This window comes from Dendropsophus ebraccatus, chromosome 5, assembly GCF_027789765.1.
Source record: "Dendropsophus ebraccatus isolate aDenEbr1 chromosome 5, aDenEbr1.pat, whole genome shotgun sequence".
Lineage (NCBI taxonomy): Eukaryota > Metazoa > Chordata > Amphibia > Anura > Hylidae > Dendropsophus > Dendropsophus ebraccatus.
The window spans coordinates 135,752,591-135,778,487 of record NC_091458.1 but is presented as its reverse complement, the minus strand read 5'-3'; the positions used below and the strand labels follow the sequence as shown (position 1 = coordinate 135,778,487).

At 43.3% G+C, this 25,897-nt stretch overlaps 1 protein-coding gene across 3 annotated transcripts in view; it reads left to right on the top strand.

Moving 5' to 3' along the window:
* Positions 1-430: 430 nt before the first annotated feature.
* BSDC1 (BSD domain containing 1) overlaps positions 431-25,897 on the top strand; it is a 28,611-nt gene continuing 3,144 nt past the window's right edge. Inside the window, exons 1-10 of one of the 3 annotated variants that reach the window (XM_069971352.1) lie at positions 431-488; positions 2,808-2,868; positions 6,570-6,686; positions 14,629-14,796; positions 18,221-18,275; positions 18,688-18,803; positions 21,593-21,661; positions 23,364-23,445; positions 24,435-24,851; positions 25,202-25,299. In XM_069971352.1, coding sequence (XP_069827453.1) covers positions 478-488; positions 2,808-2,868; positions 6,570-6,686; positions 14,629-14,796; positions 18,221-18,275; positions 18,688-18,803; positions 21,593-21,661; positions 23,364-23,445; positions 24,435-24,851; positions 25,202-25,299 — 1,194 coding nt within the window. In that variant the 5' untranslated portion in view covers positions 431-477. Of the gene's footprint in view, positions 489-689; positions 709-2,807; positions 2,869-6,569; positions 6,687-14,628; positions 14,797-18,220; positions 18,276-18,687; positions 18,804-21,592; positions 21,662-23,363; positions 23,446-24,431; positions 24,852-25,201; positions 25,300-25,897 lie in introns of those variants that run through there. The other 2 variants (XM_069971351.1, XM_069971353.1) reach the window with 2 other exon arrangements.

The window sequence follows — 25,897 nt, the reverse complement described above, 5'->3', positions numbered from 1 at the left end:
TGTATACTATCAGGAGGTGTATAGAGCAATGTGTATACTATCAGAAGGTGTATAGGGCGCTGTGTATACTATCAGAAGGTGTATACAGCGCTGTGTATATTATCAGGAGGTGTATAAGGCGATGTGTATAATATCAGGAGCAGTATAGGGCGCTGTGTATACTATCAGAAGGTGTATAGGGCGCTGTGTATACTATCAGGTGTATACAGCGCTGTGTATACTATCAGGAGCTATATAGGGCGCTGCGTATACTATCAGGGGGTTTATACAGCGCTGTGCATACTCTTAGGAGGTATATAGGGCGCTGTGTATAATATCAGGGGGTGTACACGGCGCTCTGTCTCTACTACCGGGAGGTATATACAGCGCTGTACAGTAGGCAGCAGCGCCGTGTAACCATATACGCACTTCCGCTATGGCGCTGCCGGAACTTCCGGGTCAGAGGTCGGTAAATATTGGTGATGTCACGCAGCCGACATGGCGGAAGGGTGAGAGTGGTGTTTTGCTTTCCGACATCTCCGGCCAACCTGTATCCCCTGCGGAGGCCCCATAGCTCAGTCCTCGGGAGAAGCGCCCAGCTCTGCTGCTTCTCCATACACAGTGATAGCCGCTGTCCCCTGCACACTGTCCCCGCCTCACATATGTCTGCGCTGCGGCTGGCGGACATCGTATACTATACCTGCCGTGTAACTGCCGCACATCCACCATGTAATGCAGATCAGCACTGTCCTTTCTACAGATGTAGTACAGCTGAATTTGTTTAGTGCACTGATCTACACATTGCGATGAGCTGACAAGCTCAGCTTTGCTACATCCACATACAGAGCACACTGTCACCTCACAGCTCTGCTACATCCACATACAGAGCACACTGTCACCTCACAGCTCTGCTACATCCACATACAGAGCACACTGTCACCTCACGGCTCTGCTACATCCACATACAGAGCACACTGTCACCTCACAGCTCTGCTACATCCACATACATAGCACACTGTCACCTCACAGCTCTGCTACATCCACATACAGAGCATACTGTCACCTCACAGCTCTGCTACATCCACATACAGAGCACACTGTCACCTCACAGCTCTGCTACATCCACATACAGAGCATACTGTCACCTCACAGCTCTGCTACATCCACATACTGAGCACACTGTCACCTCACAGCTCTGCTACATCCACATACAGAACACACTGTCACCTCACAGCTCTGCTACATCCACATACTGAGCACACTGTCACCTCACAGCTCTGCTACATCCACATACAGAGCACACTGTCACCTCACAGCTCTGCTACATCCACATACAGAACACACTGTCACCTCACAGCTCTGCTACATCCACATAACAGCACATTGTTACCTCACAGCTCTGCTACATCCACATACAGAGCACACTGTCACCTCACGGCTCTGCTACATCCACATACAGAGCACACTGTCACCTCACGGCTCTGCTACATCCACATACAGAGCACACTGTCACCTCACAGCTCTGCTACATCCACATACAGAGCACACTGTCACCTCACGGCTCTGCTACATCCACATACAGAGCACACTGTCACCTCACGGCTCTGCTACATCCACATACAGAGCACACTGTCACCTCACAGCTCTGCTACATCCACATACAGAGCATACTGTCACCTCACAGCTCTGCTACATCCACATACAGAGCATACTGTCACCTCACAGCTCTGCTACATCCACATACAGAGCACATTGTTACCTCACAGCTCTGCTACATCCACATACAGAGCACATTGTTACCTCACAGCTATGCTACATCCACATACAGAGCACATTGTTACCTCACAGCTGTGCTACATCCACATACAGAGCACACTGTCACCTCACAGCTCTGCTACATCCACATACATAGCACACTGTCACCTCACAGCTCTGCTACATCCACATACAGAGCACACTGTCACCTCACAGCTCTGCTACATCCACATACAGAGCACATTGTTACCTCACAGCTCTGCTACATCCACATACAGAGCACATTGTTACCTCACAGCTCTGCTACATCCACATACAGAGCACATTGTTACCTCACAGCTCTGCTACATCCACATAACAGCACATTGTTACCTCACAGCTCTGCTACATCCACATAACAGCACATTGTCACCTCACAGCTCTGCTACATCCACATAACAGCACATTGTTACCTCACAGCTCTGCTACATCCACATAACAGCACATTGTCACCTCACAGCTGTGCTACATCCACATACAGAGCACATTGTTACCTCACTGATCTGCTACATCCACATACAGAGCACGCGCTGTCACCTCACAGCTCTGGTACATCCACATAACAGCACATTGTCACCTCACAGCTCTGCTACATCCACATAACAGCACATTGTTACCTCACAGCTCTGCTACATCCACATAACAGCACATTGTCACCTCACAGCTCTGCTACATCCACATACAGAGCACATTGTTACCTCACTGATCTGCTACATCCACATACAGAGCACGCGCTGTCACCTCACAGCTCTGGTACATCCACATAACAGCACATTGTTACCTCACAGCTCTGCTACATCCACATAACAGCACATTGTCCCCTTACGGCTCTGCTACATCCACATCACAGCACATTGTTACCTCACAGCTCTGCTACATCCATATAACAGCACATTGTCCCCTTACAGCTCTGCTACATCCACATCACAGCACATTGTTACCTCACAGCTCTGCTACATCCACATAACAGCACATTGTCCCCTTACGGCTCTGCACATTGATGTCTCTGTATTGACCATCTTGTTGTTTGGCAGGGAGGATGGGGGTTGGTGGAGAAGCTGGATACACCAGAGTTACAGCAGTGTGCGGGAGAAGGTAGGTAGCCATTTTCTCCTCCTGTATTGTGGTAATGGAAATGTTTGTCAGGCCCTGTTCACACGTCTGTACTTCTGTATGCAGTTGTGGCCAGAACATCGGACCAATGTTTTTTATTGATCCCGTTCAGACGTCCACAAAAAAAAAAACAAAAAACAAAAAAGACAGAACCTAGTGTGGCCCCGCATTGTGGCACAGATCACTGTTTTCTATGTAGTGGTCCGTGAATTGCAGAACACTACGGATAGGTGAATGAGGCCTTAAAGGGGTACTCCGGTGAAAAGCTTTTTCCCAGTAATTAAAACACATTAGAAAGTTATATAACTCTGTAATATGCTTCAATCACCTATCTGCCGCCCTTCCCTATCTTTCCCCCCTTAACCCCCCATCAGGAAGTGAAGTAAACTCATTCTTACCTAATGACTGTTGACTCCAGGCTGCTCTGTGGCAGCCATTTTGTGACAATGATATCATCAAGAGCGAGGCGGGTCTAAGCCCTGTTAAAGTGACTGTACCACCAGGCCCAGGCTGAAGCACTGGAGGCGGGCTGACCCACCCTTAGTGGGAGGAAACCCCGCCCCTTTATGATAGGGTTCCATTGATTCTAATGGAGTCACGTTATGGAGGAGCTGGGGTTTCCTCCCACTAACGGTGGGTCGGCCCATCTCCAGTGCTTCAGCCTGGGCCTGGTGGTACAGTCACTTTAAGCCAACCGCTCTTTGTCAGATGACTCAGGTTGCTCAGCTCCAATTGGCTGAACAAGCTGTAATCCATCTTTTCAGTTAGGCTAGGTTCACACTGCGTTTTCAGCATCCGTTTAACGCATCCGTTTTTTGCAAAAAACGGATTGCAAAAAACGGATTCATTTGTGTGCATCCGTTTTTCTATTGACTTCCATTATAAAAAAAAACGGATCCGTTTTTTTTGACGGACCAAAACGGACAAAAAAACGTTGCTGACATTAAAAAAAACAGATCCGTTAAACGGATGCTGAAAACGCAGTGTGAACCTAGCCTTACACATCACAGGAGACAAAGTGCATCAACGTAAAGCCCAAACCAGGAAGTGAAGAAAAATGAAGACACCAACTGGAGCTTCAGTTCAGTTTTTTTTTTTTATTAGCACCGGCGTTGTCCTTTAAAACAATCAATCAATCATAAACATAGTTTTTACATTTACCATCCCTCTGGAGTCTGTCTCCGTTTGAATTTTCTGCTGTTTGCAGGTCCCTGAAGCTTCAGTTTGTGTCTTCGTTTTTCTTCACTTCCTGGTTTGGGCTTTCCCATGATGCACTTTGTCTCCTGTGATGTCTAACTGACTCTGTAAAATTGTTAGATGGCTTACAGCTTGTTCAGCCAATAAGAGCTCAGCAACCTGAGTCATCTGGCAAAGGGAGGCTGGCCTAACAGTGCTTAGACCCGCCTCCCTCGTGATGATGTCATTGTCGCAAAATGGCTGCCACAGAGCAGCCTGGGGTCAACAGTCATTAGGTAAGAATGAGTTTACTTCACTTCCTGGTGGGGGATTGAGAGGGGAAAAGATAGGGAAGAGGGGCAGATAGGTGATTGAAGCATATTACAGTTTTATAACTTTGTAATGTGTTTCAATTACTGGAAAAAAGCTATTCGCTGAAGTACCCCTTTAAAGTGACTGTACCACCAGGCCCAGGCTGAAGCACTGGAGGCGGGCCGACCCACCCTTACTGGGAAGAAACTCCAGCCCCTCCATTAGAATCAATGGAACCCCATCATAAAGGGGTGGGGTTTCCTCAAACTAAGGGTGGGTCAGCCCGCCTCCAGTGCTTCAGCCTGGGCCTGATGGTACAGTCACTTAAAGACTTATTCACATTTTTCTGTGAAACACGGAACCTCGGATGGATAAGTGATGATATGGAATGACTCACCGCCCATATGATGCCGGGAGCCGGGAAGATGTTCTAAGCTTCATGGGACTGTAATGAGAGAGCCGCACGGCTGATACATGATGCCAGCCATCCGTGGTTCCATGTTTCTCAGAAACATGTGAATAAGCATACAGAACTATATTATACAGAAAGGCATGATCCTACTGGGACTTCATTGTCACAAACTCTTACCAGCTGTCTGGGCAAAATTCTTTAAAAAAAAAAAAAATTCACTGCGATACGGTGTGTGAAGCTACCCTTACTGGTTGATGTAGTGCCCCACATTAAAGGTATACTACCCTGCTTTTATGCTCCCATAGGGCAAGACAAAGGATCATTTTCTTATCTTTTGTCCTCTGTGCTGTTTGTCCACTGCCTGAATATTCATAAAGAGAGGTGGTCAGATCTGTGAACCCGAGGGCTACAGTCCCACCCCAGTGTATCATACTAACATACTGTGTTAATAAAATGGAGGGCTGTAGGAAAACAGCACTGAGGATAAATGTAAGAAAATGAACGTTATTCTTAACGTCCCTGGCATTATGGGAACATAGCAGCAAGTTAGATTCATCTAACTGGCTGCTGTCTTACCTTTAAAGTGACTCTACCACCAGGCCCAGGCAGAAGCACTGGAGGCGGGCCGACCCACCCTTAGTAGGAGGGAACCCTAGCCCCTCTATGATAGGGTTCCATTGACTCTAATGGAATCACGTCATGGAGGGGCTGGAGTTTCTTCCCACTAAGGGTGGGTTGGCCCGCCTCCAGTGCTCCAGTCTGGTGGTAACAGCACTTTAAAGGGAATCTGTCAGCTCCTTGGCCCTACCTGAGGTTCTGACACTGTGCTGTAGCTGGCAGTCCCCTAGTGAGCATGGTACCTTTTGGTAATTTGTCAGTGGAGTGGATTATAATTAATTTAAAGAGGAGTTGTGGAGTGTTTGTGCCACGCTCTAGTACACCTCACCACTCCTCCCTCTTTTTCATGAATAATCAATGCTGCCCGGCTCACTCATGCTGTAAGTCAGTATCTGCAAACGGAGGACTGATCGGATATAATTGAACCAACTAGCCCTTGTTGGAGCTGAGGTCTAGGGGTAAATCACCTGTCTAGAGACCAGCAACAGTTTTTTTTTTTCTTTGGTTCGATTCCCCTGATGAAAATGAAATAGTTATTTCTTTTTTTATTTTTTCTTATTATTGTATCATTTTCAAAGATGTAAAGAATTCCCAAATTTGTTTTAAAATTCATTTTTTAAGTGATTAAAATGTTTTAAAATATATAGTATTTTTTTTCTCATTGTATTAAAAAACAAGAAATTAATTTGGGTCTGATTGGGAATTCTTTTTTTTTTTTTTAAATGATACAATAATGTGAAAAATAATTGCCATGAGGGGAATTGAACCAATGATAACAAACTGGTGCTGGTCTCTAGACTGGTGATTTACTCCTAGACCGCAGCTCCAACAGGAGGTTTAACTATATCTGATTGCAGATCAGTCCTCTGTTGACAGATCCTGACTGATAGCTGAGTGAGCAAGAGGCCATGCAGCATTGATTATTTATGAAGAAAAGGGAGGAGGAAGAAGTGGTGAGGTGTACAGAGGTGTGGCACAAACACTGAGCCACAACTCCTCATTCACTCTTAATTAAGGTAGGAGACCCGAGATTGCGCATAATTCACTCCACTGACAAACTACTGAAAGGTAACATGCTCAACTACAGCACACCTTGGTTATGGCCCGGGTGCTGACAGATTCCCTTTAAAGTTTACTTTAATCAGATTCTTCTTTGTCATTTCAGTCTGCAGAGGCTTTGGAGTTTATGAAAAGAGATCTAACAGAGTTTTCCCGAGTTGTGCAGCATGATACAGCATGCACTATTGCAGCTACTGCTTCTGTTGTCAAGGAGAAGCTGGCGGTGAGTTATACATGAGTAATAAAATGTTATGGGGGAGATTTATCACACCTTGTTCAAAGGAACAGCAGAGTACTTGCCCATAGCAACCAAGCTTTTGCTGCTTTAATTTTTCTCTCCTCACCTTCACGACGGCACCACAGGAGTTAACTCATGCCCTAGGGACAGGAAAAGCACAAACACGAGAGGTTAAAAGCCCCTCCCCTTCCTGCTAGCACCAGTGCTTTTCCTGTCCCTGTAGGGCAGGCACGAGAGGTGGGGGATCCATGGTGAAGATGAGAAGATCCCCCTGTTTGAAGATTTATTTCCCCTTACCAGCAGGGATCGATCAGGGTTTAACCTCCTTCCTTCTCATGGAGGCGGCTGGCTGATCTTCGGATCTGGGGTAAGGGATGGCCTGCTGGTTCTCCTCGTGCCATCCCTGACGTGGCGGGGGCGCGCAGAGAGTTTCCGTTGCTGCAACCTCCGGACCTCTCCTTTGTATACGCGTGTCCCGGGACTGGTCGTGCTGTGGCAGGCGCTGTGGCCTAGTGGTCGGCGTTTGTGGCCTACTTCCGGCCGCAATGTACGGGCGTTCGGCGGAGGTCAGGCCTAAGGCCTAGTCTTTCAGCAGTGCCTTCAGTGGGGGGAGCACGCTGACGCCATGTGCCGGAAGAGACAGAACTCCTGGTCTTCCGAGGACGCGGGGCGGCAAGTTTGGAAAATCTGCAGAGTTGTGTGTCATCAGTCTTCTGAGGTCTGATCCACTGCATCACCTATGAGGAATCCTGCTGCAGACTAGCCTCCTCTGCCGCTGCCGGTGGTAAGTGTGCCAACTAAAGTCTGCTACACTTAGGGGAGAGTGCTAGGGGTCAGCTTGTATAGTTCTGACTGTCCCAGTTTCTATCTCCCTCTCTTCTTCCCTATACCTTTCAGGGTGATATATAATTACTCTGTGTGGGCACCAGTGTGCTGTATTCACCTTGGTGCTTAGGACTGTGATATATATACTTATATATGTAGGTATGGATAAGGTTTTGCTCCTAGCTTTATTTTGCGAGAAGGAGCTTCTCCTCTTAGGAGATTTACCTGTTACTATGCAGGCCTCTCTCCTTTATTAACAAGAACATAAAATATCCTGTTTAGTGTCATCATTATAGAGGATGTTTAAATGGATGGAAGATCTGGCCAATCAGATGTTGCATTTCACCTGTTAAACACTTGCATAACTTATGTAACTGTCATCCTCTGCGCTGTTTTTCTCTCCTCATCTTCCTTCCTATCTGTTCGGTCAGATAATGAAGGTTGATATGGCAGCTGCTACACCTATTGCTATACCTTCTTATGGCTTTAGCAGCTTTCAGCGTACCAGAGGTACCTGTTAAAATCTAGGAGTCACAGGGCCTGTCCTTTTGCTTCTAGGTTTGAGTCTTGTACTTTATCTGATTCAATTATTTGAATCCAGTAATTTATGTCTAGGCTTCTCTGCTCTATCAGATTGATACACAGAGTCTAGGGAATATATTTTGCCATTTGATCTTACCTTCTCTCTGTCAGACTTCCAGTGGGCATGGAGGATACACAAGAGGGGTGATCTATTGGAGATGAGTTGTTTGCTGGGGTTAGCATGTGGAAGCTAGTTCCTATTCAGCAGACCTTTCAGGCCTCATCACTGATGATTAACAAAACCTGGGAAGAATGGGATTTGGACACCCAGGTGGTTAGAGTTACTAGCAATCACCTTGCCATTTGTAGGCTCCTTAACTGAGGCCAGGAGGATCAGTCTTATAGACTGTTACTTTTCTCTTGTGAGAGATGTTGCTGCTACATGTGTTCTTGTGCAGTACATATGGGAATCAATCAGAGACGACCATCAAGATAGATGGATATATATATATATATATATATATATATATATGTATATGTGTGTGTGTGTTCCCTCGGGAGCACATTATTGATGTGTCTTTTCTTTTGTGGCGATTCCTTAGCCTTCTTGGCTGATTCCTCAGCAGTGATGGTCCATATGGTTGCCAGGAATTGGGTTCTACCTTTTCTGCCATTAGTCACACACACACACACACACACACACACACACACACCAAAAAAAATAAAAAATATCTGAAATCCCATTTTATGCAAGGTCTTCGGTCTGCCATTGATCTGGGAAATTCTTCTGTTCTAATAGACCTTCAGTAGTTAAGAAGTATGGGTTCAATGTAGCACCATAGAATTCAGGAGCATTATAGGAGGGATGTCTATGGACCTCTCCCAAGGCCTCACAGGACTACACCAGGTCACTATCCTGGAGGTGGGGGGAGATTCTGGAGTTCAGGAGGCTTGGATTTGTGTCACCCAAGTCAGCTGGATCCTGGACGTTATTCTCCAGGACTTCAATATAGTCATCTTCTCCCCCCAAATGTTTCCTAATCCACCTACCTTCTCAGCTCCTTTAATCAGGACTCTTCTACAGTGTCTAGAAGCTGATAAAGCCCAGTGTTGTGACCTCTGTCCCAGTGCCAGAGTTAGAGAAGGGGCACTTTTCAGCTATTCCTTATTTAGTAACTGAACAGAACATACAGGCTTAGTATAAACCTGGAACCCATCAAAATGTATCTGATACAGAGGATTCAAGATGGAATCCATGTAGTCTACTACTCAACTTAATCTATAGGATGCTATGAGGGCGTTAATCGACTTAAGAGATGCTTCTACTATGTTTCAACTCTTGTCTTTAGTAGAAGTTTGCATGGGCAGTTGTGTCCAGCATTATCAATGCAGTGCTCTCTCCTTCGGGATTCATCAGCCCTTTTGCATCTTCTGTAGTTTATGGGGAAGTTGATCCCCTACCTTCATCGGTTTGGGATAAATATTTCCGCCTGTCTGTTTGAGTTTTCTTTCTTTGACAGATTCCACATAGAAGCTGTTCAGAAAATAACGACAGCCAGTGATCTTTATTCCTGGGGGTGGCCGATAAACAATCAGTAATCGGATCTCGACTCAGACACCCAAAATATATTTGGGGATCCTCCGGATTCCTAGGTAATAATGTCCTCTCTCCCCTCAGATTGGGTATCTCTGGTGGAGAAGACTAGACTGTTCCCAATGTAGGAGGCCTGGCTACACTTGAGGACCATGTCCATATGGAATCCATGACTACTTATTCTCCAGTGACACCTTAGAATCAGACTCATTCTAGATTCTTACTGTAATAAACCAATAGACTTGTCATTCTGAATCAGGCACAGGTATCCTTTTCTCCACAGGTCTGGTGGTCTCTATATGCTGGCCTACATGGCTTACTTGAAGAAGGGGTTATCTTTGTATGCCTCTTCCTAAGATAAGATTAGTCACAGACGTTGGCCAGTTGCTGCTATCTCCAAGGACAGCAGCAAGGTCTTCAGGCCTTAAAGAGCTGCAGGCAGTCAGGTGCCTTACAGCAGGCGAATAATATTTGGAATCTAACAAGTCACATTTTATTGGACAACAGTACCGCTGTGGCACATCTGAGACACCAGGATAGTGCAGAGCAGAATCCACTTCAATCCATTCAGATTGGATCTTCACCTAGGGGAGCGACATATTTATCCCCAACATCCACATATCTTACGATTCACATGGTTTATCTTAGCAGTCAATCCATTTTCATGAGTGAAGGGTGTCTCAAGGAGGAAGGTCCAGATTTTATCCTCTGCCTCTGATTTGTTCACAGATTTATCAGTACAAGGAGGTATAGAAGTTCTTTCCAAGCGATGTTCCAGTGGCGGTGGATGTACTTGAACAGCCTTGATTTTCAGTCTTGTATACATTCCTTTATCTTTTGGCTCTTTCCTGGGACACTACAGGAAATCCTATCAGTGGAAATGACTGTCATTATCCGGTACCATTTCGGCCAGAAGGTGTAGTCAGGCCTTGTACGGAGGCGGGTCCTGGAGCCTCTGGGCTCTTCAACTTTTGGATTTGAGCCTTCGCCTTCTACTTCTTCAGGGACCAGTGTCGTCCGGATCTGTCAAGACTCAAGATGTCGACCTGAATCCTAAGTCTATGTTTAGGAGCAGAGGCCTCTCTGAGGCTGTGATTCCTACAGTCTAGGAAAATGAGGCCGTTCTTTTCTAGGATATATCAGAAGGTCTCAAGTCGGCCACTCTTAAAGGACAACTCCGGCGGGACCCCCTCCCCCCCCCCCCCCCAAAAAAAAAACAGACACCATACTCACCATCCCTCCGTCACCTGCGTCCGCCGTCCAGCGATGTCTCTTGCTTCCGGGTCCATGAGAGAGAAAAGGCTGCCAGTGCGCTTGCGCACCGGCAGCCTTTTCATTGGCTGGAGCGCATCACATGGCTTCCAGCAAGCTCAGCCAATCAGGGCTGAGCAAGCTGGAAGCCATGTGATGCGCTCCAGCCAATGAAAAGGCTGCTGGTGCGCATGTGCACCAGCAGCCTTTTCTCTCCCATTCACTCTCAATGAAGACGCCGAAGAGGAAGAAGACCCGGACCGCCCCCCAGCTCTGACGTCACCCGTCACCAGATGCCACCCGGGAGAAGAGGACCGTGATGACCGTAATAGGTAATGTATACATTCTTTAACTTCCGGGGTGGGGGTTCGGGGGTCGGAAAGTGGGGGAAGGGGGCCAGACCGGGTATTTAACCACATTACAAAGTTATATAACTTTGTAATGTGTGTTAAATAAGCCAAAATCATTTTTCGCCGGAGTTGTCCTTTAAGGTGCATGTTGCAACCTTATCCGCTATTTATATTTATATGATATATCATCTGCTATTTATCATATATCATCTGCTATTACTCATTATATCATATATCATCTGTTATTTATCATTATATCATATATCTGCTATTAATCATTATATGATACATCATCTGCTATTTATCATTTATCATATATCATTTGCAATTAATCATTGTATCCATATATCTGCTATTTATCATTATATTTATCATGAATCATAGATGTGTTTAGAACTTATGAGGAACGCTTCTAAACAGGAATCCTAACTTTAATCGACATTTCCCTTGGGATTTTAACATTGTACTTGAAGACCTTAATAGTCTTCCTTCAAAACCTATTTGGAGTACAGTCTCAAGTTCCTGTTCTACAAGACAGCCATCCTGTGACCATAATCTTAGATAAGACGAATCGGAGACCCGACCCGTCTTTTCCAGACGGACAAAATAGTGTCACACCGATCCCGATTTGTTTCTGTGGTGATGTCATCTTTCTTGGTCTTATGATCATTCTGTATCAACTCCAAAGATGATTAAGGATGGAAGTTTTATTCCTGGACTGTAGGGAAACTGTAATATAGTTCCTGGAATCCTGTAACACCTGGATTGGTCTTCATTCAATTCCAGAGGAAGAATATACTGAAGAGATTTCCAGCAGTTTCTAGCTGGTGGAATCCGGAATGCTGTATGGAAGCATAGGTATAGGACTTACCTTTACCTTTATTGATCAAGGCCCTTTCATTCAGCGCTGCGTTCACTTCTTGGGCGGAGAAGGCTTACACATCTTTAGATCAGATTGCAGAGCTATCACCTGGTCTACTACTATTGCCATGCATCGTGGTTGGCAGTTTCAGCTCAGTGAAGACCTGGTTTGGTAAGAAAGATCTTCAGGCTGTGGCCCCGCCCTAGGGGAAATTGTTGGTATTTCTCCTGTGGTGCCGTCTTGAAGGTGAGGAGAGAAAATAGTATTAGTCTTACCGGTAAGACGTTTTCTCCGAAACCTTCACGACGGCACCAACATCCCTCCCTATATTGTATTGTTGAATATAATACTCACGTGGTGCTCAGAAATTGTTATAATGCACTGGTGCTAGCAGGAAGGGGAGGGGCTTTTAACCTCTCGTGTTTGTGCTTTTCCTGTCCCTAGGGCATGAGTTAACTCCTGTGGTGCCGTCGTGAAGGTTTCGGAGAAAACGTCTTACCGGTAAGACTAATACTATTTTTTAAGACCGGACAAATTTTTATTTTTGCATTTTTTTTTTTTCCTTCTCACAGCCTCTTTCATAACTTTTCAGTTTTTCCAGGGCTTTTTTTTGTGGTACCAACCATACTTTTTTTTTTTTTTTTTTTTTACACAGCCTATACACAAATGAAAAAGTTAATTCGATTTTAAGAAACTCTGTAATAGGTTTTGTTAAGCAAAAGAGTTTCCTTCTGTACTCAAAAAGCTGTTTTTTTAACCCCCTCACTTCAGAAGAAGCAGGATTTCTGTGCCCATTATGGTCTATGGAGACGGAAGGGATTGAGGGCATGAGTGAGCACAGAGAGGAGAAAAGAAGGGCTGTGCAAAACACATCCCTGCAATCTTCTCTCACTAAGCTCCCAGACAAGCGTTGACCTTTCTGACCTGTGAATCCAGCGTTTTATGTGCCCAGACAGTGTGCAAATTGCAGTAGCTGGCTCTGTCCTCTTCCTGCTCACTCATCCCCTTCGGCTCCTTCCCCTCTAGATAATTGGCTCGGCAAACCTGTCTTCACTTTGCTCCTTTGTAATGAAGACGGCTTTGCCTGATAATGAGCAGATAAGAAGCGAGTGGTATGCTGGGAAATAGCTTTTTGAGTAGAAAAAGGGGCTTTCTTGAATGACAGCTACACTTGTGGTATAGATAGGAATTTTTGATCACTTTAATCTGAGATCTGAGGTGACCAAAAAAACACAATTCTGATATTTAGTTATTTTTATCATTCTGATATAAGGAAAATGCGACCACTTACTCTTTGTGAGTGCAGACTATCCACCGCTACCAGATATTTTTAGTGGTCTGCTACAGTGCCAGGGAACATGAAGACACCAGAATTCCATCTTCAGATTAATAAGGATATTTTATGATGGCTACCTGCTTATTCTTCATGTTACAGTTCGAACACATCCCTGGGCTCCCCTCTTACTCCAGGTCCTCCTATCTTCTAAGCACAATAATGTCAGTTTCTGCAGAGTGATGAGCGATTCCTCAAACATTTGCAACAGTTTCACACAAAACCCATTGATAAATCCCTCATTGTGTAGTGCTGGCACCAGGTTAGCTGCCATTGAAGTGAATTGAAGCTGTGCAGCAGTAACACAGTTTGCCCACTACACAATGAACTTGGCTACCTTCTTCTGGCCGTATTCATTGTGTATATGCCAGGGCCACGTCTCTGCCAAAGAGCTGATCGGCAGGGACATTGCACTGATCTGGAATCTATGGGTTTTTCTGAGGATAAACCATCCTATCTGGGATGTGCCAATCCTCTGTATCACCAAAAGTATCTCATGGCTCAACTCTAAATGTGTTCTGTTGTTTTCTATGTTCCTTTATTATATAGGATATAAAAGAATGTTTTTCATACTCCTAATGTTGCCACAGGGGTCTTTTTTTAATCTGATAGGTCTTCCGTAATTGTGCAGAACTTACAGTGTCGCACTTGTTTGTCACACCCATGTCCATATATAACCAGAACACAGGACATGTAACTTCCTGATAACCTTTAGCCACTGTTTATGCTTTGATTTATAGAGGAAATGCTGTAAAAGGTTAAACAATTAGAAAGAAAAGGAAGAATAGGAGTATAATGCTGCCATATGTATTAGAGATGAGAGAATTTACAGTTCAAATTAAGCAAGAGGCTTCTTTAGCTTGGCAATCTGCTTATCAGTCGGCTGCTTTTGAAGTCCATGCCGCTCTGCCCCGGCTGCCTGGAAAAGCTGGATCCTGTCCTGAAAGAAGTTTCCCAGGACTGGATCCAGCTTTTCCAGGCACCCAGGGTGGAGCAGCATGGACTTCAAAAGCAGCAGGCTCATCAGCAGATTGCCGAGTGGAAGAAGCGATTTTCTCATCTCTACTTTGTACAGATATATATGTAAGAAAGATAAGGTGCATTCACCAGTCATAGTCTATAATATTAGACTTGGAAACCAATTTAATGCAAACGTTCCCACTTTGTGTGTGTATTGTCCATCTTCTTAGGTGGAAGGTTCCTCAGGGACCACAGAAAAGGTGAAGAAAAGTCTTTCCGATTTCCTGGGAGTGATCTCTGACACATTTGCTCCGTCTCCTGACAAGACTATTGATTGTGATGTTATTACATTAATGGCCACACCGTCTGGGACTACAGAACCGTATGACAGCACTAAGGTATTGGATCCTAAATTTTTACCTAATGTGGTTGCAAAGTCCCTCTGATGTTAAGTGCTTTAATGGCTATGGACACCTTTTGAAAAAAAAAAAAAAAAAAAAAAAAATTAAAAAAAAAAAAAAATATATATATATATATATTTATTTATTTTTTTAGATCAGATAATTTTTCATTAAAGTCATAAAAAACTTTTTTGTTTTTAAATACAAACATGCAAGACAGCAAAATTAAATGAGTGTACAGAAGGCAAGTACAAAACATAAGGTATACGCAAACCTCCGCCATGCCATACACAACAATGTACATAGAAAATTAAACAGAAACTAAAATACCTATACAGAGGTAAACTAGACTACAGAAAGACCCTGTACATGTCCGCACACGTCCAGCAAAATAATACTACCCATCTAAGGTGTGTTACACTAAGTTTGTCAAGAAAAACAGTATTCCCCCGGCCCCCTTCTCACTCTGGATTTCCCCCTCATAAAGAAATTATCGTATCCAGACGAGCCAACAGACACATTTCTATATAGCATAAATAAACATTTGAAGCGGGTTCCTACAAAGTTGGTGAAAAATTGGAAAAGGCAAACCGGGTACGTCTACCCACCGTCCCCATATGTCCTCGAATTTACGTGGACACTTCCTCTTCATGTAAATTTTCCACTCCAATCTAATCTCCACATTCATCCTATTTTTAAACTCCTCCAGTGTAGGCGGGTGTGAGTGAGTCCACTTTGAAGCTATTGTCTTCCTAGCTTGGAACAGGACTTGCTGAATCCCCAGTACAGTATAATTGTCTAGGTTCAGTTCACCAAGTGGACCCAGGATACAGTGTTTAGGCGTGAAACCCATCGATATGCCGAAGACATCTTTTAGCAATCCTATTATGCCCCTCCACTATTATGCCCCCACCTCCCTGCACCTTGGGCAATCAGAGTTCGGTCTATATCTTATTTTATGGAGCATATGTGGAGTTTTAAATACCCTATGAAGGAGGAATAATTGAGGCATATGTTGAGACTCACTAAGAAACAAAGTCTGGGTCAAGGAAAGGAATTCATCCCACTGGGCGTCATCCAAGTCCCCTACCTCAGTGCTCCACTTAGCCCGCACCGTTAGGGGTTGCTGGCCAACCCACGCACCCAGTAACTCAATATACGCAGTCCTAATTGTACCTCTCACTCGTCCTCTACTTCCCACTTCTAACAATAAGTGTGAACCCCACTATCAGAGGCGTGATGGAGTGTTGAGCTTAAAGGGCATGTCTAATCTGCAAGTATTTCAGTATATAATCATCCTTTAGTTCAGTGGTGTCAAACTCAAATACACAGTGGGTCAAATTAAAAAAATTGGACAAAGTCGCGGGTCAACCTTAAAAACTATTGAAGCGCAAATGCACTATGATAAGTGACATGATAAATTGATATGATATGATTAAACCCCTAGCCATGTAATAGCCAGCCCTCTCCTGTAGTCTCCTATATAGTAGCCAGCCCTCCCCCATAGTCTCCTATATAGTAGCCAGCTCTCCCCCATAGTCTCTTATATAGTAGACAGCCCTCCCTCATAGTCTCTTATATAGTAGCCAGCTCTCCCCCATAGTCTCTTATATTGTAGCCAGCCCTCCCCCATAGTCTCTTATATTGTAGCCAGCCCTCCCCCATAGTCTCTTATATAGTAGCCAGCCCTCCCCAGTAGTCTCATATAGTAGCCAGCCCTCCCCAGTAGTCTTATATAGTAGCCAGCCCTCCCTCCCCATAGTCTCATATAGTAGCCACCCCTCCCCCATAGTCTCGTTTATAGTAGCCACGGCAGGCCAGATGTAATTCAAACTCTGAATTGCCTGGCGGGCCAAAAATAGTAGCACCGTGGGCCAGAGTTTGACATGACTGGTTTAGTTTGTCAAACACTACTATACTTTGAAACTTTTTTTAAATTTTGGATTTTTATGATGTAAATGTAAAAACATAACATTTTTTATTTTTACTCTTTAGCTTGCTGTGTGAACTTTTCTTTATCTCTACAGTTATTCACAGCTTCCAGTGTATGCGAGCTGCCCTCCAAGGGTTTTCTGCCTTGTCCATATACATCCAGTACCCATGTGCTGCTTTTACCACATACATCTTTTATTTCCCCTATTAAATGGGTTGTATCATTAATACAACCCCTGTTCTTATACCTGTTAAGGTATTTATGAATAATAGAAGGTGGCCCTCCGTTCAGGACCCCACATCTTCTATGAGCTTAAATGGAGAATAGTTGTGGTAGACTTGACTTGTCAATACATTCATGGACAGATATTTATTTGAATGGCTCCCATGTTATATGCAGTAAATGTTTCTTCTTTTAGTGTTTAAGAGCTATTCACTGAGTGTTATGGACCCACAGAAATCAGCAGATTGCCATGCCAGGTTTTTGTAGTGAGACAATCACTTAAAGGGGTTATCCAGCACTACAAAACATGGCCACTTCCCCCTACTGTTGTCCCCAGTTTGGGTGGGGTTTTGAAACTCAGTTCCATTGAAGTAAATGGAGCTTAATTGCAAACTGCACCTGAACTGGAGACAAAAGAGGGAGAAAAGTGGCCATGTTTTTGTAGCGCTGGATAACCCCTTTAAAGTTAAATGTGAACCTGTTATCACTTTCATGCTGATCAGTGTCCTCACCCCACCCAGCTGGTCTTGATCTCTTCTTATATCCAAACAGGGAAACATCCTTCAATAAAGGCTTGTGTGAAGCCACCGGGGACCACATCAATGTCATGTGGCCCGGGCAGCATGAAAGTAATAACAGGTTCCCTTTAAAGAGTCACTGTTGTGTTCCCCCCCCCCCCCCCCCCCCAGAAATCAATAGTCCAGGCGATTTTAAGAAACTTTGTAATTGGGATTATTAGCCAAATATGCCATTATCTGCATTTAAAAAGCCTTTTCCCAGGTCCCCCCCCCCTCCTCTTTTCCATCCACTGCAAAAAAATCAGGAGAGTGACTTGTTGCATCAGACATTCTCTGTCTGTTCTAGGGAGAGGGGAGGGGGAGGAGGGAGTTAGCCAGCAGCAGAAAGCAGATAACAGAGGATTACAGGCACGGAGCTGGGTGAAGGCTGTAATCAGAGCTCAGAGAGGTCAGTGTTGACTCTCAGAGGAGATAGAGGGTGAGGTATTTGTAGATTAACTCTTTGTTGTCCTGTTTTGGTGTTTTATTTAGCTCTCTCCATAGGAGAACAATGAAGACAGGGGGGAGAGCTTCAAACTGCATTTTCATGATAAAAATGCATTTTTCGGCTAATAAACCCAATTACAAAGCTTCTTAAAATCGCCTGGACTATTGATTTCTGCAAAAAAAAAAAAAAAAAAATTTCACGACAGTGACACTTTAAATCGGACTTGCTGTTTACAGATGTATCTCTATCTCTCTCTTCCAGGCACGCTTGTACAGTTTGCAGTCTGATCCCGCAACATACTGCAATGAACCTGACGGTAAGTTAATATTTATATCATAGCAGGAAAATGTTAGTTGAGGGTTGAATTTATTATGGGTCCAAATTCAATGCCATCAGCTTATTTAAAGGGGAACTCTAGTGCCTAGCATTTTATTTCAAAACTCTTGTTAGTTAATGTTTATGGAACATGTACAGCGAAACAAAGTGCACAGACCTTGTAAGGTGGGGCATGAGTCCTTGTAAATTGGGAGTTTATGGCTGCTCTCTAATGTATCCATACCATGCTATTCCATAATACAGCCACGTGCATATGCCCAAACTCTTCCAAACTGATGTCTGTCTTAAGGTTGTTACATACCAGAACAGACCAAAACCTTATGTACAGTGTTAATATCTCTTTTCCTTTCTTAAAACCAGGAGGCAACTTTAACATGTCTCTCATCCCACAGGTCCTCTGGCACAGTTTGAGGAATGGTTGACTTCATGGGACTCAGAGGAAAGGAAAGCTGAAATCTCAGAACTACTAGTTTCCAGCCCTTCCATCCGTGCACTATACACTAAAATGGTATTTCCATATACATTTCACTTGTAAACAGGGCTCATATTTAGCAGTGTTTATAACCGGAGCTATCTGTACATCCTTGTATAGTTCCTTTATTCTAGAGAATAATCTTCCTGTTTGTTGGCTGAGATAACAGAGTGGAACTACCTACAATGTAAGTTTTATTGGTCTGTTTTGGCCCAGTTTACATCAATACATTTGAACCCTTTCAATATATGGGCAGCTGTCTCATAGGATTCCAGTTCTGACCACCAGTCTAGGGCTTGCTCTTCTGTAGATAGATCAGTTTCTCCAATACTCCCTATGAACTATACTAATTTAGAGATACATCAAATAGCTCTCTCATCTATAATATGATGCCCTATGAAGAAGCACATGACCATCCTTGATCATTCCACCTCAACTGAGCTTGCGCTTGTTTTTTCTGCATAGTGTACTGCTGTGGAGGAGGTGGAGGGGCTGCTATGTCACATGCTTTTCCATAGGGTGCCTTGTTATGGACTGGAGAGCTGTCTGGATGGTAAAAGAGGACAGGGGATCGAGTCGAGCAGACTCAATTTGTACTATGAGCTTAAAATGAAGTCACATATAATCCAGGATTATTAAAAAAAGGGAAAAAAACTGCTACTTTGTTGCTGAAACAACTCCATGCCTGTCCTCAGCTTGTGTCAGGCATTACAATTCAACTCCATTCATTTCAAAGGAGCTGAGTTGCAAAATCCACACCCAAACTGAGGATAAGAGTCTTGCTGTATAATATAAAATTCTATAGTTTGAGTCTAAAAACAAATAATTTGGAGAGTTAACTAGAATAACCCTTCAACCGGCCTTGTTCTATACCCAGCAGCTCACCACTGCATTTAGCAGAAGATAGCTACTGCTAATAGCGACACAGAGCGATTACCGCTGCAGGGCATTAAAAAAGGGTGATATTATATTGATACCTTTTACCAATAAAGACCTATGAGATCTTTAAACAGGTCGTGTCTGTTTTTGCCTAAGGTCCAGGGGGCTTGCTGTAAAGGCTATAGTTCACTTAAAGGGGCTGACTGCACTTTGGGGGAAAAAGCCCCAGAAAAACTGCCATCCCTGGTGAACTTGGTATCACAGCTAAGCCCCTTTCAGTAAAATCCAAGAGGTTTTTTTTCTGTATGAAAGACGATGCTGTCACTCTTAGTCCTTCACATTAGTTTTAGGCTTCAAAGATACAATTCTTGTGATAGCTGCAGTCATATGACAGCCTTGCTGTTTACACACATGAAAAGGTTTACTGTATGACAGCTACATCTTAGTCACGTATGCTTGCAGTTATGTACAGTAAGGGCTGTATCAGATGGCCCCATGCTTCCTGTAAACTAACTATGATCTGCCTATTACACGTCTCATTAATTGTTTAGCAAGGGCTGCACAGACATTCTTAGCGATGTCCATGCAGCTCTTGCCCTTAAACTGTGTACATTACCTCTCCACAGCCCCCGGTGTTCTTCTACCCTCTACTCACCTCCTGGAGCCATTGCTGTAGCTTTAGAGTGGGTTTCTGAGCTGACAAGAGGCTCAGCCAATCACTGGCTAGAGCTGCCATGGTCAGTAATTGGCTGAGTAGCCTGTCAGCTCAGAGACTCGCTCTGAAGCTACAGCGGCGACTCCAGAAAGTGAGCAGAGGGAAGAACAACACCAGGGGCCGTGCAGAGGTAATGTACACAGTTTATTATTTTTTTACACTGTCATCAGCCATCAGCTGTGCATCACTATTACAGGTAGCGATGTACGACTAGTGGGCGATTATTTTAAGTCAGGATCAAAAGACACAATCAGCTGATGATTGTTGTCTCTACTAGGGTCCATTTACACAGAAAGATTATCTGACAGATTATCTGCCAAAGATTTGAAGCCAAAGCCAGCAATGGATTTGAAAAGAGGAGAAATCTCAGGCTTTCCTTTATTACATAAAAAGAAAACACCACGGCTACAACCGCATTGTTGCCATGCTTATTAGTCTGAACCTACCCCTGTATTATGCTCACTCCGGGAGGGGCTGTAGACATCCAGGGACTTTTAGGATTAACGGCATATGTAGTAGAAAGGAAAAGTATCCACAGCAAGCTCCAATCCCGTAAAAAATTGTGATCTTTATTTCATTCCACAGATAAAATAATCAGTCCATTAGTAAAAAAAAACTGTAACGCATTTCGACGTGACCCACGCCTTAATCTTGCAATCTGATAGTGATCTTTATTTCATTCCACAGATAAAATATCAGATTGCAAGATTAAGGCGTGGGTCACGTCGAAATGCGTTGCAGTTTTTTTTACTAATGGACTGATTATTTTATCTGTGGAATGAAATAAAGATCACAATTTTTTACGGGATTGGAGCTTGCTGTGGATACTTTCTCCTTTCTACTTTCCTTTATGACCTGATCTCTGTTTATAGTCTGTTCCTGGCTTTGGCTTCAAATCTTTGGCAGATAATCTGTCAGATAATCTTTCTGTGTAAATGGATCCTTACATGGAGCGATAATCGGCTAAATCGACCTGATTTGCCGATTATCGCTCCATGTAATAGGGGTCTAACTCAATGTATTCCTGTGTTTGGCAAGGGTCACATATATCTGTGTGTGGTACTAGTTTGTAGACTATCTCTAGGTTGTTGTTTATTCCTGAACTTTGCTTAGAGTCTTTTGTAAAGATTGCTGTTAGCATACACATATTTCTGCTGAAGGACATTTAGTGTGATCACAGCTTCTAACTGTTTAAGAAATATTCTCTTCTTTTTTTGTATGTGTTTTATAGGTACCTGCTGCAGTTTCACACTCAGAATTCTGGCAAAGATATTTCTACAAAGTATATCAATTGGAACAGGTAATTACAGAGGGGTATTGGAATGGATTATTAAATGTTCTGTATGGACAGTCTGATATAGATCAGCAAAAAATAAAAGGGCCAGTGTCTTTTGTAAAATGTCCAGCTTTATAACTTAAAGGGGTTGGCCACTTTATAGTAAAATAGGTCAGTACAAAGTATTAGTAAGTGTACTCACTGTATATACTGACAGCAGCTCCCTGTCTATCTCATAGAGCTAAAATCAGACTCCTCTTCACCATGCTGTGCTACCCTGCTCTGTTTTGTTTCAGTCCATAAAATGGCTGACATGGAGGAGCATGTGACCAGGCCCTGTCCACTGTGTCCTCCACAGACATATACAGGCTTAGTGGTGGACACTGGGGGGCGGGGCATGGTCACATGCTCCTCCGTGTAAGCAATGTTATGGACCTAAACACCACATAACAGGGCAGCCCAGCCTGGAGGAGGGGAGTCTGATATTAGCTCTATGAGGTACACAGGGAGCTGCTATCAGTATATACAGTGAGTACATTTACTAATACTGTACACTGACCTATTTTACTATAAAGTGGCCAAACCCTTTAATAAAATCCAAGCAGGTATAGATAGATAGATAGATATTGCACACAGTGTCCCACCAGATTGTGGACTGGCTAACTACAGTATTATCATTGGACTAACTACGATGCTTACACTGACTGACAAACAGTGATGGCTGCATCTTGGCAAATGAGGGAAGTGTATTGGCTTTAGTGCTGAACCCATAAGTGATCACTAGTACCCCCTTAGTTCACCCCTTATAGCTTGAGAGGTACCTGTCTCCATATATACCAGTGCAGAAACAAGGTCATGCAGGGAAAAAAAGTGCTGCACCTCCAGAAATGAATGAAAAGTTATTCCCTTATTGATATTGATGTTTTGGTTCATGCAATCTGGCACTCCAGATTTAGGATAGTCATGTGGTACCGCCCACACTCCTATAAGGGTCCATTTACACAGAAAGATTATCTGACAGATTATCTGCCAGAGATTTGAAGCCAAAGCCAGGAATGGATTTGAAAAGAGTAGAAATCTCAGGCTTTCCTTTATTACCTGATTTCTGTTTATAGTCTGTTTCTGGTTTTGGCTTCAAATCTTTTGCAGATAATCTGTCTGATAATCTTTCTGTGTAAATGGACCCTTAATCTCTACTATTAATAAGATTAGAACTCTTACATGGATCTCTGCTGACGTGCAATGTATCCAGAAAGAAGCAATGTCCTGGCATCAACTGCACGCTGTCCTGCCCTGGTCATCATTGTGATAGTTACCCTTTTAAGTTTCATTTCTAGTAACTTTTGACATGTCATCAGACAGCCTGCTGCTATCCCTAGATACAGCCGGGAAGAAGTGCATGTCAGCATGCATCTCTTTCTTGCTGTCAGTCAAATTGACTTCACTCTATAGACTGTAATGGAGCATACTATTGGGATTTGACTCACAGCTGGGGAGAGATGCCGCTGCCCTCGGCTGTATCTTGGGATCGCAGCGGGTCTCCATGCATGAGATCAATTGTGATCTGTAATGATTGACATGTCCGATGATGTTTCAAAAGTTCCTACAAATAGTGACTCTTAGTATGTTTTATGATATCACAGTTTTCTTATGATCTGCTCACTATAGTACTTGTGTGTAATACAGTATGTTATAGTCGATATGATAGTGGAGTTTTTGCACTCAGGAAGAAGCTCGGAGAGATGCTCTTAAGCAGCGAGCTGAGCAGAGTGTACACTTTGAAGATCCAAGATGGGAGGAGGAGGAGGGTGAGCACATTTCTTTATTGAATATATGTATTTTTTCCATCAGTCATCTTATGTTCTGCTCTCTTATACCTTGTAACAGTCAAGATAGTAGACTTTGATAGGGAAATTGTAAGACAAGATAAAATGGACATTTTTTTTATTATTATCTTGGCTTCCAAGCCAGACATGAACTTGTTACACTTTCATGAACAATAGATACTGAAACAACACTTTTTTTTTCTAATCTACAGCAAGCACTATATACAAAGGCATAATACACTAGATCTGATCCTAGTTACTTGTAAGGGAGAGTATTCTAGGCAGACTCTGTGACTTGTGAGTTCCGTGTACAGGAAAAGAGGAAGGCTCATCTCTGATCATGGCTATTGTGACTGGTGTGACCCCATTTTATGTATAGATTACAGTTCACTGTACTCCTGTCTGTAGTGATGAGGAGGAGACTGCTGAAAAGTGATGGAAACTGTAAGATTCGTTTCATGATTCATATTATTTAAAAATTTTATATTTATGTTTATTTTTAGAGTGGAAAATTAGGAAATAATACAAATAATTAAAGTTATATATAAAGGTATAATTAATTTTCAAACAGCGGGGGGGGGTTTGACATGAAAAACTACGCCAACTCGCCTCTCCCCATGCCTCTCCAGCGCTGGATCTCCATCAGAGCTGATGTCATGACCCAGCTGATGGACTAGCCGCTCAGCTAGTGACTGAGGCGGGACGCCACTGCAGTCACTGATTGGCTGAGTGGCCAATCCATCAGTCGGAAGGGGCATTCAGGGGGAAAATGCCTTCCATCAGGAGTCCTGAAGCAGGTCACGCTGTTAATTGCGGGGCATGGGGAGAGGTAAGCAAAGGTTGCTTGTTGTTTTCGCCCCTGCTGCCTGTCGGACTTCTCCTTTAAAAATACGATTAACATAAAAACTTGATTGAAACAATTTCTGATGACACATTCCCTTTAAACAATGTCTTGTTTTTTTCCCCAGAAGAATTTGTCGGAACAGGTTCACCTCGTGGCTCCAGCTACGAAAAGAATTTAAAGATTTTACCTTCTGCCATTCCAATTCTAAATGTGGAAACCAGTTCTGAGGAGCCAGAACAACATGGCAAAGAAACTGTCTGTGTCACTAGCCCTTCAGAGAGCAGTGAAAGTATCTCCCCCATCACTCAGATTGACAATCCAGCATACCATGGTCCTACAGCTCCAGCTCAAGACTCCACCAGTCCAGCTGCAGAAACTAAAGAAGACAAACCAAACGAGCAATCTCCTCAGAACTCTGAAGACCTTGTGGCCAAAATAAACACCCAAAATACAGTTCATAAAGATGAGCCACCTTCTGATCTCCGGGTGTTTGAGCTTAACAGTGACAGTGGAAAATCCACGCCATCTAACAATGGCCAGAAAGGTTAGAATTTTTTAAAATTTTATTTTAAGGTTATGCTACATAGCCCAGTCAAATCGAATGATACCTAGCCAATGCATCCCAACATATTGAGTGATACCTAGCCAATGCATCCTATCATATCGAATGATACCTAGCCATCGCATCCTATCATATTCAATGATACCTTGCCACTGTGTCCTGTCATATTCAATGATACCTAGCCATTGTTTCCTGACATACCACTTTTTCCAGTCTCTGCATACTTGCACTCTCAGACTGCTGTTTTTTTATGAGTAGGGGCCAGGAAAATATCTGAGACTTTTACTCACCTTACACCACTGTGTAATTTAGTTGTGCTTCTCTCCTTGCAGGTTCGAGCACAGATGTCAGTGAGGACTGGGAGAAAGACTTTGATATGACTGAGGAGGAGGTACAGCTGGCCCTGTCCCGGGTAGAAGTATCTGGTGAGGTGAGTGCTAGAAGTAAGGCTGATGTCACGTAAATACTGTTTGATACCTAATATATATAGATGTAGATAGATACATATGGACACATATATATATGGTTTGCATGACGCTGATATGTTATGATAAGGTTATGGCCTTTATGGGTCCTTATATCTGTCATGTTTATTAGGGTGTTATAGGTTACCTTTAATAAAACAGTAAGGGAGCAATAATACACTAAAACACATGAGTATTGCATTATATTATGAGCTATCAAAACATTGTGTACTCATGTCCCATAATGGGGGGAAAAAAAAAGATTAAAAAGGCTGAGATTTATTATCCTGCCTAAACCAAAAGTCTGGTATTGCCCGTAGCGACCAATCACAGCTTAGCTTTAATTTTACTGAGCTCATTAAAATCTGAAAGTTGAGCTGTGATTGGTCGCCATGGGCAGTACCAGACTATTTTGGTTTCATGCATGAACTGTTGTTTAGTTGCATAGGAGCAATAAAAAGATGGTTGCAAATGTGAAACACTGTTTAAGTTGTTAAAAATTGTATAAAATATGCCACTTCTACTTTAAAGATATTGCACAGAGGCAGCAATATCTAACAGAAT